Source organism: Hyperolius riggenbachi, chromosome 9 (genome assembly GCF_040937935.1).
Source record: "Hyperolius riggenbachi isolate aHypRig1 chromosome 9, aHypRig1.pri, whole genome shotgun sequence".
Taxonomy (NCBI): Eukaryota; Metazoa; Chordata; class Amphibia; order Anura; family Hyperoliidae; genus Hyperolius; species Hyperolius riggenbachi.
Genome location: NC_090654.1, coordinates 58,446,672 through 58,460,807, shown reverse-complemented (window position 1 = coordinate 58,460,807; position 14,136 = coordinate 58,446,672). Strand labels below are relative to the sequence as shown.

Below are 14,136 nucleotides of genomic sequence, written 5' to 3'. Positions count from 1 at the left end.
AAACAGGGACCGGCAACGGTAACCCAGCAGCAGCAGCAGCAGCAGCAGCACACGTGATGGAACAGGAGGAGGCGCAGGAGGAGAAGGCCACGCTTTGTGAGACACAACAACCCAGGCCTTGCATGAGGACAAAAAGCGTGCGGATATAGCAGCAATGCTTTTTGCCGCCATGCAGTCATAAATGTAATACAGATGAGAGGTTCAATAAACAGGGACCGGAAACGCTAAACCATCCCAGATGTTCATCGGTCATGTTACTTGGTTGGGGTCCAGGAGTGTTGCGTAGTCGTTTCCAATCCAGGATTGATTCATTTTAATTTGAGTCAGACGGTCTGCATTTTCTGTGGAGAGGCGGATACGCCGATCTGTGATGATGCCTCCGGCAGCACTGAAACAGCGTTCCGACATAACGCTGGCTGCCGGGCAAGCCAGCACCTCTATTGCGTACATTGCCAGTTCGTGCCAGGTGTCTAGCTTCATGCCCGGTTTCAGGTCCAGCGGTGCCAGCCACAAATCCGTCTGTTCCTTTATTCCCCTCCAAATTTCCTCCCCTGTGTGCTGCTTATCCCCAAGGCAGATCAGCTTCAGCAACGCTTGCTGACGCATGCCAACAGCTGTGCTGCACTGCTTCCACGATCCTACTGCTGCTGGTGCTGGGTTAGCGTTTCCGGATGAGGTACAGCTTTGAGATGCGTTGGAGGAGAAGGAGTCAGAGAGGTAGGTGCTGCTGTTGTTATCCAGTGGGAGGGACGGCGGTGCAGCTGTTTGCGGCGTGGGCAACACCCGCGCCGTAGCAGGTGAGGAATCACTGCCAGGCTCCACAAGGTTCACCCAGTGCGCGGTAAGGGAGATGTATCGACCCTGGCCGAACGCACTTGTCCAGGTGTCAGTGGTGAGGTGAACCTTGCAGGCAACGGCATTCTTCAAGCTTCGGGTTATTTAGCTGACCACGTGCTCATGCAACTCAGGCACTGCAGAGCGCGCAAAGTGGTAGCGGCTGGGAACCACGTAACGTGGGATGGCCACTGACATCATGCCCTTGAAGCTGTTTGTCTCCACCACTCGATATGGCAGCATTTCGCAGGCCAGAAGCTTGGCTATGCTGGCTGGCTGTTACTGCCACGGCCCGCGGGTCATTTGCTGGCAATTTCCTCTTGTGCTCAAACATCTCAGAGACAGACAACTCAACCGTAGCACTGCACACCGAAGGGCTGTTGGTTGTTGTGTTTGATGAACACTGGGAGACCTCAAGAGCACTAGTCCGGAAAGTGACAGTGTCAGCATCGTCTGATGTTTGTGAATGTTGTGAACCACGCAATGGCTGGGCTACTGCTGCTGCTGAGGCGGGTCTGGTGGTGAGTCTGGTGAACCCAAGGGAGGCAGTGTTGCTGGTGGTACGGTGGTACCCTGTCCTGCCGCGTTTGCCCACAGAGTGGGATGTTTGGATAGAATGTGGCGGCTCATGCTGGTGGTGGAGAGGTTGTTAATACTTTTCCCCCTGCTCAGGCGGGTCTTGCACACCTTGCAAATCGCCATGGTAACATCCTCAGTGCAGTCTTCAAAGAAAGCCCAGACTTTAACTGGCTGAGGACTCGGACCTCGTGCGTGATGTGCTGGTGCTGCTTAACCCACTGCTGGACGCTTGAGAGGTCATCCAAGTAATTATCTGGTCCTGTTCTTTTGGATCTGTGAGGGTTGTTGTCCTGGACAACATGGGCAGTATTGAGTGGGTTTTCTTGGGTGCTCCCCTGTGGCCTGTACGTGAACCGTCAGGGGAAACACCTCTTCCCTTGCCCCTCCCTCTTTCACCGGATTTCTTCCTCATTTCACTTAAAGTACACGCTGACTGGCAGCAGTACAGTGGCAGTACAGAAATGCTATACAGTGGTGGGTGAGCGGTGTACCACTATTGTCAGCAGTGACACAGAGCACAATGCTATACAGTGGCGGGTGAGCGGTGTACTACTGTTCCCAGCAGAATCAGAGTGGCAGTAAACAATGGTATATAGTCTGGCTGAGCGGTGTACACAGAGTGTCAGTAAACAATGGTATATAGTCTGGCTGAGCGGTGTACACACAATGCTATATAGTCTGCTATATAGTGTCAGTAAACAATGGTATATAGTCTGGCTGAGCGAGCGGTGTACTACTGTTCCCAGCAGAATCAGAGTGGCAGTAAACAATGGTATATAGTCTGGCTGAGCGGTGTACACAGAGTGTCAGTAAACAATGGTATATAGTCTGGCTGAGCGGTGTACACACAATGCTATATAGTCTGCTATATAGTGTCAGTAAACAATGGTATATAGTCTGGCTGAGCGAGCGGTGTACTACTGTTCCCAGCAGAATCAGAGTGGCAGTAAACAATGGTATATAGTCTGGCTGAGCGGTGTACACAGAGTGTCAGTAAACAATGGTATATAGTCTGGCTGAGCGGTGTACACACAATGCTATATAGTCTGCTATATAGTGTCAGTAAACAATGGTATATAGTCTGGCTGAACGAGCGGTGTACTACTGTTCCCAGCAGACACAGAACAGTACACAGAATGCTATATAGTGTGGCTGAACGAGCGGTGTACCACTGTTCCCAGCAGACACAGAACAGTACACAGAATGCTATATAGTGTGGCTGAACGAGCGGTGTACCACTGTTCCCAGCAGACACAGAACAGTACACAGAATGCTATATAGTGTGGCTGAACGAGCGGTGTACTACTGTTCCCAGCAGACACAGAACAGTACACAGAATGCTATATAGTGTGGCTGAACGAGCGGTGTACCACTGTTCCCAGCAGACACAGAACAGTACACAGAATGCTATATAGTGTGGCTGAACGAGCGGTGTACCACTGTTCCCAGCAGACACAGAACAGTACACAGAATGCTATATAGTGTGGCTGAACGAGCGGTGTACTACTGTTCCCAGCAGACACAGAACAGTACACAGAATGCTATATAGTGTGGCTGAACGAGCGGTGTACCACTGTTCCCAGCAGACACAGAACAGTACACAGAATGCTATATAGTGTGGCTGAACGAGCGGTGTACTACTGTTCCCAGCAGACACAGAACAGTACACAGAATGCTATATAGTGTGGCTGAACGAGCGGTGTACTACTGTTCCCAGCAGACACAGAACAGTACACAGAATGCTATATAGTGTGGCTGAACGAGCGGTGTACTACTGTTCCAAGCAGCGACACACAATGACTGGGGGGGACCCTGGCTAGCGTGGCTGGAGCGCGAACTACCCTGCCTGCCTACCCAAAGCTAAACCCACAGACAAATGGCGGAGATATGACGTGGTTCGGGTATTTATTTACCCGAACCACGTGACAGTTCGGCCAATCAGAGCGCGTTCGGGTCCGAACCACGTGACCCGTTCGGCCAATCACAGCGCTAGCCGAACGTTCGGGGAACGTTCGGCCATGCGCTCTTAGTTCGGCCATATGGCCGAACGGTTTGGCCGAGCACCGTCAGGTGTTCGGCCGAACTCGAACATCACCCGAACAGGGTGATGTTCTGCAGAACCCGAACAGTGGCGAACACTGTTCGCCCAACACTACTCAGCGCTACCTTGCGCTGAGACGTTATTACGAAAGTGTTTGTGGCTGTTCAGATCTGCACCGGCTCTGTGCACCACAATCTCCTATTGGAGTCAGTCCTCTCCTCCACTAAACTGGGGATATCCTGATCCCTTGTGCTGGTGTGTGTACCTCCTTCACGTCAGCTTATGTGTTGTATGCTGACTGTGGAGATTACACCCCCAAGCTTAACAGTATTACTATAATTTTTTATGTAAGGATATTTCCACTATTCTATCGAGTGCTGCCCCTGGTTTTTGTCATTGTATTGTAAGTAATTGTGTAGGATTGGTTAAGAAAATAAGCACAATCATTATGGATGCTTTTGCTTTGAGAAACAGGTCAGCCATAAACATAGCAGGTATTTTCTCTAAAGAACCCACCAAAGCCAGAATAGAAACATTGGAGGGGAATTTTAAAAGTCTGCATAACCTCATGTTAAAAGAAAAGGTGGCTTGGTGGGAGCACGCCAGTCTGAATTGGTACATAGAGGAAGGGATAGTCCCTAAAAGATATAGGTGGGATCTCCTAATTAATGATGGAGAAAATAATGAAACCAATGATAAGGAACTGGGAGACTTCCTAAATCAGCGTGGGGTTAATTTATTAAAGATTCTTGCTAAAAGAAAACAAGCTAGAATAGAAAGACTAGAAGGAGAAATTGATCAACTAAAATTAGCCATGGAGCCATTTAAAGAAAAAGATTCATATAGGAAACAAATGGAAGAACTCACAGGAAAATTAACTAAAAATGAACAAGAAATTATAGAAATTAGACAGAGAAGATTTCTCAATGACTGGGGGGAATATAAGCAGAAAAAGGCCTACAAATGGCAAAAAGATATGAATACCAACATACAAAGTGCACAAGAAGTGATTGTCCCTATAGAAAAATCAGGAATCAGTAATACATCTGGGTCCAAAGAAAGAGTGGCCCAGGACAACCGGGAAAGATACTCAGCCTCGGAGGAGGGTAGGGTTCATTCCCAGGAGGAAGAATTAGAAAGTGAATGGGAAGATTATGAGGGGGTTACCCCACAGGCGGCATGGGGAGAACCATCCCCATGACTCAATCAAGAATACGGAAAAGCCCCAAAAAATTAATTCCCCCTAAATATCCCCATAACCGTGCGATGTTTGGGGATCAATTCTATAATTTGAGACGAAGAAAAGGGGAAGGTACTTTCCATGAGGGGAGTAGACAATACGAGCAAAATTATGATGGGATCCCCACATCAAATAGGTATGAACATCTAAATGAATATGATGATCGTTTTTTAGGGATGAATCAAAGGACGAGATGGAAACACCCATACACATATCAGGAAGAAGAATGGGAGGGGGGCGAAAAAAGAACAGGAGAGGGACAATGGGTGGAAGGAGAGAGCAGCAAAAGAAGAAGGAAATAAAGACAGGTGGCATATTTAATATTAGTGGTGTTCAACTGACCAGGCCGCAATTAACCACTTCACCACTGAGGGGTTTTACCCCTTGAACACCAGAGCAATTTTCACCTTTCAGCGCTCCATCCATTCATTCGTCTTTAAATTATGTCCCTATCACAATGCTTGGCGCCAATATTTTATTTGGAAATAAAGGTGCATTTTTTTCAGTTTTGCGTCCATCCCTAATTACAAGCCCGCAGTTTATAAAGTAACAGTGTTATACCCTCTTGACATAAATATTTAAAAAGTTCAGTCCCTAAGGTAACTATTTATGTTTTGTTTTTTATTGTATTTTTTTTTTAAATTACAAAAAAAAAAAAAATGGGGAGTGTGGGAGGTAATGAGTTAATTTATTGGGTAAAACAATGTATTTGTATGTGTAAAATGCTTTAAGGTGTAGTTTACTATCTGGACACAAGATGGCCACAGTGAGTCTGTTTACATGCGACCTGTAAGCGTCCGGAAGGACACTTACAGGAAGGAGTAGGAGGCTGGGAGAATCACAATGATCGCGCTGTTTCTAATACAAGCAGCGGATCATTGCGGGGGGCTTAAATCAACGAACAGGAATGGATTTTCCCATTCATTGATCTCCGGGTGAGTGGGCAGCGGCGTGCACGAGCGGCGGGAGCGCGCCCACGAGCGGTGGGAGCGCGGACAGCGGCAGTAGCGCGGAAGGTACGGATTTCTCCGTCCCTGGTTTTTTAGGGGGGAAAAAAAGGGACGGAGAAATTCGTACCGCCGGGGGTAAAGTGGTTAAAACTCTTAGCTAAGGGGCTTAACCACTTCAGCCTACAGCTTCGAAAATCTTATGCATCTGAGCAATGTTCACCTCCCATTCATTCGCTAATAACTTTATCACTACTTATCACAATTTATTGATCTATATCTTGTTTTTTTCCGCCAATAATCAGGCTTTCTTTGGGTAGTACATTTGGCTAAGAATTTTTTTTTTTAAAGCCATCTTAACAGGAAAATTAAGATAGAAGTGGAAAAAATTAATTATTTCTCAGTTTTTGTCCATTATAGTTTAAAATTAATACATGCTACAGTAATTAAAACACATGTATTTTATGTGCCCATTTGTCCCGCTTATTACATCGTTTAAATTACGTCCCTCTCACAATTTATGGCACCAATATTTTATTTAGAAATAAAGGTGCATTTTTTCAATTTGCGTCCATCACTATTTACAAGCTTATAATTAAAAAAAAATTAATAAGATACTCTCTTGACATGTATATTTAAAAAGTTCAGACCCTTAGGTAACTATTTATGTAGTTGTTTTTTTTTTAATTGTAATTTGTTAATTTTTTTTTAAATAAAAAAATGTATTTGGGTAATTTTAGTTTGGGAGGTAAATAGCTAATTTTAGATGTAATATAATGTGTTTATTTATTTAATACATGTATGTGGGTGCAGTTTACTATTTGGCCACAAGATGGCCACATTCAAAAAATTCCTGGATGCGAACGATCGTGCATCCAGGAAGTACAAAGAGGCTGGGGACACTCTGTACGGGCAGAAATACCGCGCTCTCTGATGAGAAAGCGTCGGTATTTCTGCTGGGGACTTAGATCGGTGAATGGAAATTATATTCCCATTCACTGATCGGGGGGTAGCGGGAGGCAGCGGGAGCGCGCGTGGGCACGCGCCCGATCGAACGCACCACACGGCTGCAGTAGCAGTGCCTATCTGGACGGATATATCCGTCCAGATAGAGCGAAGTAGTTAATTATGCACCCCCAAATAGGCTAAATAAGTTTGGGGTCTACCTAGATATTAATAAATATGTTAGAAAATGAACACAGAAGAAATATTTTCTAAACCATGAAGGACCCACTACCAGAGCCAACCCCATCCCCAGAGCCGGATTAAGGCTAAATGGGGCCCTAAGCAAAGTAACTGATTTGGGCCCCCCCATCATGTCGTAATAGAATCAGAAGATGCAGCTGCACAGCAATATGCCGCACACACCGAGCAGGCGAGGTACTGGTTGCTATGGGCAACAGCACGCTTTCCTCTGTGGGTGCACAATGCAGGGAATAGCAGCGGCAAAATGCAGAGTGAGAGATGAATGGCTGGGACATTTGCACTCAGGGGCTGGGGCACCCCTGTGAAGAGGGCGCCAGATATCACAGCAGCAGCACTTTCCCCCTGCATCTCCAGCCTGGCAACAGCAGAAAGCTCTGGACACCGCCAAACCGGAAGCCGTTCCCCAGACAGAATTACATAACCACTCCCACCACCGAACAACCAATTTCCTCCCAAACTAGACAGCCACCATGCAGCTTCCATCCCAGTGAATACAATAGTCCAGCAGAGAAGGCAGCCGCAGTGGGGGAGAATGACAGCACCAGATGACTCACATTCACCTATTGCGATCCAAGCAATAGAGGTCCCGTCATCCGGAGCCCATCTGTCTCCTCTAGAGTGCTGCCGCTCTGTTACTACTACTATTACTACTTCCTACTTCCTGTCTGATCTGAGAATCAGGAAGTTCAGAGCGAACGGCTGCACTGTAGAAGAGACAGATGGGTTTCAGATGACGGGATCTCTTTTGCTTGGATCATGGATAGGTGAGTGAGCGTTTGCCATCTGCTGCTATCATTCTTGCTGCAGCTGTGGTTCTCTGTGGGAAGGGAGGGTGGAGTGGGCAGCGGCAGAGCGCACAGCAGCAGGAGGGGGACCTAGGAGGAGAGCCTGGCTCTGAAGACAATCAGTAGCGCACGGCATCATTTGACAAGACAAGACAAATAACATTTATATCGCGCTTTTCTCCTGGTGGACTCAAAGCGCCAGAGCTGCAGCCACTAGGACGCGCCCTATAGGCAGTAGCAGTGTTAGAGAGACTTGCCTACGGTCTCCTACTGAATAGGTGCTGGCTTACTGAACAGGCAGAGCTGAGATTCGAACCCTGGTCTCCTGTGTCAGCGGCAGAGCCCTTAAAGGGACTCCAAGCAGTGCCTGTGGATATGCCTTTAAGCATACCCACAACTAATTCATTACATCCTCACACCTACCAGCATGATGTTTGTAATTATATCCCCCTGGGTTCCTTATATTTCATTGCATTGTGCTGAATCGAGCTGCCAACTTTGGAGAAAAGTCGTACTGTGGCCGTGATTTCGATCGCAAAAATATCGAAAACTAAAAGGCATAGAGCAGCCGTTTATATATCATTGGAAAGAGGAGAAAAAGAGCTTTAAAATGATATGCATCTTTTTATAGTTACTGCACTGCTCAGAGTCCCTTTAACCATTATACCATCCAGCCACCGCTGACTTTGGAGAAAAGTCGTCCTGTGGCCGTGATTTCGATCGCGAAAATATCGAAAACTAAAAGGCATAGAGCAGCCGTTTATATATCATTGGAAAGAGGAGAAAAAGAGCTTTAAAATGATATGCATCTTTCCATAGTTACTGCACTGCTCAGAGTCCCTTTAACCATTATACCATCCAGCCACCTCTGACTTTGGAGAAAAGTCGTCCTGTGGCCGTGATTTCGATCGCGAAAATATCGAAAACTAAAAGGCATAGAGCAGCTGTTTATATATCATTGGAAAGAGGAGAAAGAGAGCTTTAAAATGATATGCATCTTTCCATAGTTACTGCACTGCTCAGAGTCCCTTTAACCATTATACCATCCAGCCACTGCTGACAGGATGGCAAGGGCTGGTTTATGTGCTGATGGGGCCCCTTTGACTCTGAATGGGGCCCCAAGCGACTGCTTTTGTTGCCTGGTCGGTAATCCGGCCCTGCCCATCCCTCAAGATTATGTTCACACAAATCTTAAAAACAGATCCCTGTTCAATCCGCAAGATACTTCCAAAGAAAATACCATTGATACGTTTAAAAGGGCTGTGCTCCAAGATGTGGAAAAACTGGAAATAAAAAAACAAAAAAATTCTAGTCAGATAAACCAACAAGTCCTTGAATTAGTGGAGAACAAGGACTTAATTCTGAAACCAGCAGATAGGGGGGGGGGGGGGGGGGGGCTGGGTATAATGAACTCTCAGCAGTATAAGAAGGAGATGTTCAGACTTCTTGGAGATGAGCACACATATAAAAAGTTGAAAAAGGATCCCACACGTGAATACAAAGTAAGGCTAAAAAATATATTGATACAGGGTGCAAAGGAGACCATTATCTCTACTAATGAGCTCCGCTATTTGTTACCAACGAATCCGCGAATACCAGTGATATACTGTAATCCGAAGATTCATAAAAATACTGAGAATCCCCCAGGCAGACCCATCGTGAGTGGGGTAGGTTCACTCACGCAGAGAGTGGGTGAATATATTGACATATTCCTTCAGAATATTGTGGGCCAATTACCACACTTGCTGAAAGATACCAAGCATCTACTACAGAAAATAAGGGATGTGGGAATGGAAGGGGGTGACATCCTGGTGACTGGGGATGTCACATCATTATACACAGTCATCCCACACCAGGAAGGAATGCAAGCTGTGGAAGAAGCGCTTATACATCTGGGGGAGCTGAAAACAAGACAAATAGAATTTATTATGGAGTTATTAAAGTATGCATTAGAACACAATTATTTTTGGTACGAGAATGAATTTTATGTCCAGCAGACGGGATGTGCCATGGGGGCAAAATTTGCGCCTTCAGTGGCAAATATATATATGGCCAAATGGGAGCAAGAGCTATTACTAACAGAAGGGGCAGAAAACATAGGTTCTTGAAACAGATTCATTGATGAGTTGTTTTTTATATGGAGGGGTCAAAAGGAGACCCTAGACGTTTTTTGCAGAAGAGCTAATGATCTCTGGAACCCCATAAAAATTACATTCAACAAGTCTTATGACCAAGTGGAGTTTTTAGACTTGGTAATTAGCAAAAAGGATAATGCTTTGAATACAGAAACCTTCTTTAAACCTACGGATAAAAATGGGTAAATCCCATTCGGAAGTTGTCACCATAAGAAGTGGCTTGAGAACATTCCGAAGGGACAACTAATGCGGATAAGGCGGAATTGTTCTGAAGTTGATTGAGACCTTTAGAAAACAAAGCCAAATTTAAGTACATAGGTTCACAGAAAAGGGTTACAAGGAAGATAACCTAAATTCCCTGGTGGAAAATGTGACAGCCATGGATAGAACTAAGCTCTTGAGAAATAAAGTTAAAAATACACAATCACAAAAAAATAGGGACTTTGACATTTTGCTAAATTATAACGGTCAATATAGGGACGTAGAACACATAATTAAGAAGCATTGGAATATTCTTCAGCTGGATGGCACCTTAAAAAAGGTTGTGCCCGAGAAACCAGGATTCATATATAAGAAAGCCCCCAATTTAAAATCAAAATTGGTACCAAGTTTTGTGAATCCCCCCCAGATAAAAACTGGGGACATGTTGGGACAAAAAGGATTTTTCCCATGCCGGAGCTGCAGAGGATGCAGAGAAGCTGTACCCCAAAGGGGAATGTCCTTCATATACGGGACAAGTGATGACATTAAGACAATGCATCACTTGTAATTCCAAAGAGGTAATATATTTACTTAAATGCCCCTGCAATATGGAATATGTGGGTCGTACTACTAGGAAACTACAAAAAAGAATTGGAGAGCATATAGCCAACATCAAAAAAGGTCTGGCCACACACAGTGTGTCAAATCATTTCAGACTGTTTCATAATAGTGACCCCTCAGGAATGAAATTTATGGGTATAGAGAGGCCCATGTAAAAAAATGGATGGGCTCTAGCCTGGTCAGAGACATCTCCCAAGCGGTAGGACGATGGATTTACAACCTAAAAACTATGACACCTGGGGGAATGAATGTGGAATTTGATCTAAATTGCTATATAACCAATGACCTGTAAGAATAGTGAGTAGGTAGCAGGGAGCGCAAAAGAGGGGGACCACACTGAATTAGGATAAGGGTTAACACCAGGGATAGGCTATGGATAAGTTAAGAATGTAAATGTGCCGAGAATCCTGTGACCTTAAACACATATAAGGAGGGGATGACACACCCCAGTAGTAAGTGGGACACATAGGGGACGAGAGAGCCCCAATGGGACAGGGTAATGTTACATAATGGGGTTGCAGGCTTCTCCCCCGTGGGTGGCCATATATATGGTACACATGTTAACGAGGGCGTGTGGGCACTTGTGAATTATGTATTAATAAAGTAATGAACATGGGAAGAATTGGACATATGAAATGTGGCCAAAGAAATATGTAATGAGGTGTAAGGACATAGGGGGAAGGTATAAATCACATGCACTTTTGAAGTTGAGATTTGTATTTTATTGGAGTCAAAATTATATTAATATAATCAACAGCCAGGAGACACCTCCACAGGCAGAGATTTTTATGCAATGGGGGCTGTTTTGGTCATTGGCTAGTCCATACAACAGACACGAGTTGAAAGTTTAGTTATATTGATAAACAGTGATGTAGGTTGTAACATATATTTTAATATTCATTTAATGTGTATAAATTGTTGTGATTATGAATAGAATCAGTACCATAAAAGCGCAGTAGATGGCGCCTGCAGTAGGGCTATGGGGAGCTAAAGACCAAAAGGCTCATTGCATGCAGTGAAGGCGGGTTCCGTGATTTAAGAACCGCCTTAAAAAAAGTGGTTTAGGCATGCGTCAAGATGGCCGCGTTGGCATGCGTTCCAGCGCATGCTAATTGATCCACATGACGCCATTCATGCCACCTGTTGGTCGCGTCATACTGAACGTACGGAGGTATAAAGGACGTCGGACGCCCCAGTGACGTCAGCCTCTGATGAGTCCAGACAGACGAAACGCGTAAGGCAGAGTCTGGAGCACCTGATGTCACTGAGAGTAGAGCGAGGAGCGTTGGTTCGGCCGGAATTGTTGATCGAGTGGAAGCGCCGGAGTGGAGACGGGACCCCGAAACCACAGTGGAGGTGACACCGCTAGGCCGGTATTGAGCCTGATATGCTCTTAAATCAATTAACTAAGTGAGTGCTATTCTACGCAGGGCAGTGGCAATCGTTTTTATGGTTTTACGCTACGTACTGTTTTATTGTGAATTTTTAAGTGATACTTGGATTAAAGCCGATGGAGGTTTACCGCTACTAAAGACGTTGAGTGATTTATGCAATAGACCCACCTGTACTTGAGGTGGATTACGTCTGGTGAGCCTGCAATTCTTAAGGGGATCGAGTGGTTAATGCACCAGGAGTGGAGCACTGGTTTTGCACTTGGGTGTTTGTGAACATAAATTTTGCAAATCTAGCAGTAATGCACTATGTTCAGATCTCTCTGATTTTGCAGGTTGTTATTTCATAAGAAGAGGAGCGCTGTCATATTCATGTATTAATAGAATTTTATTGCACTAGCAACGCGTTTCGTGGGTGCATATCCACCCCCTCAGGCCAAATAGCAGTGCCAAATAGTGCTTGTTGTAGCCACAAATAAGCGCCTCGGCTGTGCGGTGATCACGAGGCCATGGAGAGCACCACTGTTCTCAAGCTGAGAAGAATCTCAGTTAATAAATCTGTGTCTCTTCTGTCATTCCAGGTTTGCTTTACGTTCTACGGGTACAAGATTACTACATGTTTGCCTTCAGGAGAACAAATCACATTCCCACTACGCTTTGAAATGGACAAGATCTCATATGTGTCCATGGAGAGTTTCCATCTCAAGAGCTTCACAGTGAGAAATACCTGTGCCTGTGTGTGATTACTAAGAAAAGGATCCAGCCTCTAAATCATTGCAATCATAGTACAGAGCATAAAGGAGTTTACCTCCATAACAGTGACTAGAGATGAGAGTTTACCTCAAAATAAATTCAGAGAACTCAGTATTTGATTTTATATAAAATTGCATTTCTTGTTATACAGCATGTATACAAGATCTTAGTCATAGAAAACAATGATTGAGAAACTATATCAATGATTATAGAAAAACATAACAGAAAAATAGTATCGTACAGAAATGAATGTTGAAAATTGTTCATGTAAACTCAGCAGAAATATTAAAGCATATAAACCCTGATCTCTCTGCTTCAGTGTATTCACCACATGTAATAATGTAGGTCTTCCTAACTTCTGGGATTTTCCACTGACATAAATCATTTATCTTATTTACAGATTCCCTACATTTTGACTTTTACTTATAAAGGGTAATAAACATAATTCATTAGCCATTTTACCTTAATAGACATATTGGCCCATATGCACTTAACTTTTTCTCCTTAGGCCCCTTTTCCATGAACTGTTGATAAGCAGTGAAATGCCTCTCAAACGCTCACAACTGTCCGCTGCTGCCTGGTAACTGCTTACTGATGCCTGGTAGTGTTGGGCGAACAGTGTTCGCCACTGTTCGGGTTCTGCAGAACATCACCCTGTTCGGGTGATGTTCGAGTTCGGCCGAACACCTGATGGTGTTCGGCCTTTTAAGTTCGGGTTCGCCCCGAACTACTAATTGGCCGCCGAACAGGGCCGAACAGGGCCCCTGTTCGGCCGAACAGGGCGCTGTTCGGCCGAATACTGCCCCCCTATGGGGTCGCAGGCATGAGGGGGGAGCATGCCCCGATCGCGGGGGGGGGGGTCGGAAATTCCCCCCACCCCCTCCGCTAGCGCTCCCCCCTCTGCCCGCTTCCCCATACAAAAGTTTCAGGTAGTACCGGTCCGGTGGTAGTGGGTGGCTGGCAGTGGGCGGCACTGTGAAGTGAGTGACTGAGGAGGAGGAGTCCGGAGAGTGACGCGTTGAGGGAGGCCGGGCAGCGGGCGGTTCAGCAGTAGTCCGGACTCCTCCTCCTCAGTCACTCACTTCACAGTGCCGCCCACTGCCAGCCACCCACTACCACCGGACCGGTACTTCCTGAAACTTTTGTATGGGGAAGCGGGCAGAGGGGGGAGCGCTAGCGGAGGGGGTGGGGGGAATTTCCGACCCCCCCCCCCCCGCGCGATCAGGGCATGCTCCCCCCTTATGCCTGCGACCCCATAAGGCCCCCAAAAGCGGGATGTTCGGGGAGTTCGGGGTTCGGCCCGAACATGCCGAACATTGCGGCCATGTTCGGCGAACTTTCCCGAACCCGAACATCCAGGTGTTCGCCCAACACTAATGCCTGGTAACTGCTTGCTGAGCACA

General features: G+C 45.8%; 1 protein-coding gene across 1 annotated transcript in view; it reads left to right on the top strand.

Moving 5' to 3' along the window:
• Positions 1-13,038, top strand: part of LOC137531599 (galectin-1-like) — a 90,897-nt gene extending 77,859 nt beyond the window's left edge. Inside the window, exon 4 of the mRNA XM_068251541.1 lies at positions 12,562-13,038. Within this exon, the coding sequence (XP_068107642.1) occupies positions 12,562-12,723 (162 nt within the window). The 3' untranslated portion in view covers positions 12,724-13,038. The remainder of the gene's footprint in view (positions 1-12,561) is intronic.
• Positions 13,039-14,136: the final 1,098 nt, after the last annotated feature.